At 41.7% G+C, this 2994-nt stretch overlaps 1 protein-coding gene across 1 annotated transcript; it reads left to right on the top strand.

Moving 5' to 3' along the window:
- Positions 1–977: 977 nt before the first annotated feature.
- On the top strand, positions 978–2250 carry LOC136526165 (UPF0481 protein At3g47200-like). Its single transcript, XM_066518926.1, has 3 exons — positions 978–1413; positions 1579–2049; positions 2162–2250. The coding sequence occupies exons 1-3, from the start codon at positions 978–980 to the stop codon at positions 2248–2250; spliced, it is 996 nt and encodes a 331-aa protein (XP_066375023.1).
- The last annotated feature ends 744 nt before the right edge of the window (positions 2251–2994 follow it).

Consider the following 2994-nt stretch of genomic DNA (forward strand, 5'->3'; position numbering starts at 1 on the left):
CTATAGTAGTGACGCCCATGGGCAAGGCGACTACCCGTTACTAGTGAGAGTGTATATCGTAGCATAGTGGTGTTTGGTAAGATAGTGGTTGGTTCTCACTACATATAATTGAATCGAATAAACATGTTCTCTAACGTTGTATAATTAATTTGTTAAATTCAATAAGACTTGTAATATATATTTTCCGGTGAATTATTATGTGCTCCGATGATGAGATGTAATCTTAATTTGGAGAGGCTATCGTGGTATGATACTCAATCGGGGTCCTGGTAGTGGAGATGTGGATAGCATCTCCAGGGGAGTCACCGGTGTTGGTTTGCTTAAATTGAGCTGGTCAAGTGAATGACACTTGATTTAGGTAAATTAACACGACGGGTCCTTAACAGTTGTGGCATTTTTCGCGGTGGTGTCACTATCATCACCGCCGGTTGATTCTGTATCACCAACGATTTGGACAGACCAGCACTGATACTGCTTTTCTATAATGCAATAATAATAATAATAATAATAATAATAATAATATAAATATTATTTCGATTACACCAGACTCGGGTCGTATACATATACACAATGTATGAAAATATACATCACTTTCAAGACATGGTTCCATAAAACAAATCCATCCACAATAATGACATGTCGCTTGAGAACAAACAAAAAGAATTCGGTATTACAAGATGAAGAACATTAGCAGCTTCATGACATACGGCAACGGTCTTCATCAAGATTCATGACCAGGTCCATAATGAAACTCCCAAGGTGTTCTTGCAACCCAAGTATAATCGGTCAACACCGCTGTAGTTAACCATAGTTTTTGCAACACAAGAAACACAGTTAATACATAAATTTACTATACACTCAAGTATAATCCCAGTAGAAGTTTACATGACTACCTAGCAGTGATATCAGCACTAGAGAGGGAAGCAAGGGTGTGTTCTGCAGAGGATGACATAATAACAGGAACAACGTTTGTGGAAATGCTCTTGCTTGATGCCTGCTTCATACTTGTATGCCTTAATGGCATTGGAGGGATCAGACTACAAGCAGATATGCATGGAAAATATTCTTATGAACGAGACAAACTGACAGAGCTTCTTGTTGGACAGAATAAATCAATTACAAATGGCAGTGAAACAATGTCGGGGATGCCTAACCTCTCTTGCACAACAAACGATGATTTTGTACTTCAGGTGAACGCTTTGCAGATGGAAGTTCATGGTAACATTGTTGGCCAGGACCAAGAGAACTTAGAGATGGGTGAACAATGGTACAATAGTTCTGCTGTGTATGATCTACTCCTGTTAGAAAACCAAATCCCCTTTTGTGTTGTTACCAAAATATATGAGCTTCTAGTAGATGATGAAAGCATTACACCCAGATTACTTACAGATAACTTGGCAAGATTCATAGAAGGTATTCTGGTGCACTTCCCTCTATCAATTCAAGATACCAACAGGCCAAGGGACTTCGACCATTTGCTCCACTTATGTTACATGTATTTCAAGCCTACACACCGAATGCAAGACAACCACAAAATGAAGAAAACGGCTGGTTACATTTACAATCTTCTATGTTCAGGTTTCAAGTACTTGGGTAGTAATGCTGGCTCAAATGAGAATGAGAAGAATGCACTACAAAATGCACACTCTGATGACAGATATTCTGTTAAGCTAATAATGAAACGGTGGCGCAGAGCAGAAGAATACCATGAAGCTGGGGTTGAATTTACAGAAAGGATATTTGATGAACATGAGCCGCACTCTCTATTGGATATAGAGTTTAGAAATGGATTACTTCATATCCCATGTTTGCCAATTGATGATAAATCTGGCACTCTATTTAGGAATCTTCTTGCTTTTCAGCAGACCTGTCCCTCAGTTGGCAATGATTTAGCTTCTTATGTGTATTTCATGTCTCAGCTCATCAGTGTTCCAGATGATGTTGCTTTGCTTTCTCGGAAAGGAGTCATTGTACATAAGCTAGAAAGCGATAAGGATGTGTCATCTCTGTTTGCTGAGCTCTTCGAGAATATTGATTTCAATTTCAGCGGTGAGCATTATCTAAAGTCGTTATGTCATACTATGGAAGCACATTATCAAAGTCGAGTAAATAGATGGATGGCATGGTTGTGGCATAAACATTTCGGTAACCCCATGGTTAGGCTTCACAGCTTTAGCATCAGTTGTCATGGTCTTCTGTAGTATAGGACAAACTATTCTTGCTTTCGTGTCCTACATGAGCAAGTCATGATCCGCATTATTGTTGTTGTTGTTGTTGTTGTTGTTGGCCTATTGTCTAACTATTCTACTGAAAATAATGGTAGACTGAAATTAGCTCACCACTAGGAAGAGCAGTGAGAATGTGAGATGGATAGAGGGGTGGACAGGAAGGAGGCATTTTATAAACTTTAATTGTAATAAATACCAGACCTCTCAATTTCAGTTTTTCAGTGTGAAACATGCTACGGAAGTACAGAACAATTATGGCAGACGGAGGTAACTCTTGTACGAAAAATTGTTCCAAATCATCACTCAACGACGACCGTGTTGTGATAGAATCATCACTCAACGCATTCGTGGGATCGGGTGAGGAAGTTAGTTCGGTCATGAGAGAGCTCACTGATCCTGGCGTTGATGCACGCTGTGGGATTGGATGGGGGAGTTAGTTCGGACAAACCCTGGCGTCGGTGCGCGCCGTGGTTTTGAAATGGTTAGTTCAGGGGACGGACGAGACCGAGCCCGTGGGTCCTAGTGTCGGTGCGCGCCGTGGGACTGGGCAGGTCGGAGTCGTGGATCCCTGGCCTCGGCGCAGCCTGGGAAGCCGAGGTAGTTAGTTCAGTTAGTTTTCACGCAAGTTCGGAGTCGTGGTCCCTGGATTTTTGGAGCGCAGTCGGAAGTAAAGCCGCTACGCGAGTTCAAAGTCACGGTCCCTAGATTTTTGGAGCACAGTCGGAAGTGAAGCCGTTACGCGAGTTCGGAGTTGCGGTCCCTGGAT

This window comes from Miscanthus floridulus, chromosome 19 (genome assembly GCF_019320115.1).
Source record: "Miscanthus floridulus cultivar M001 chromosome 19, ASM1932011v1, whole genome shotgun sequence".
NCBI classification, from domain to species: domain Eukaryota; kingdom Viridiplantae; phylum Streptophyta; class Magnoliopsida; order Poales; family Poaceae; genus Miscanthus; species Miscanthus floridulus.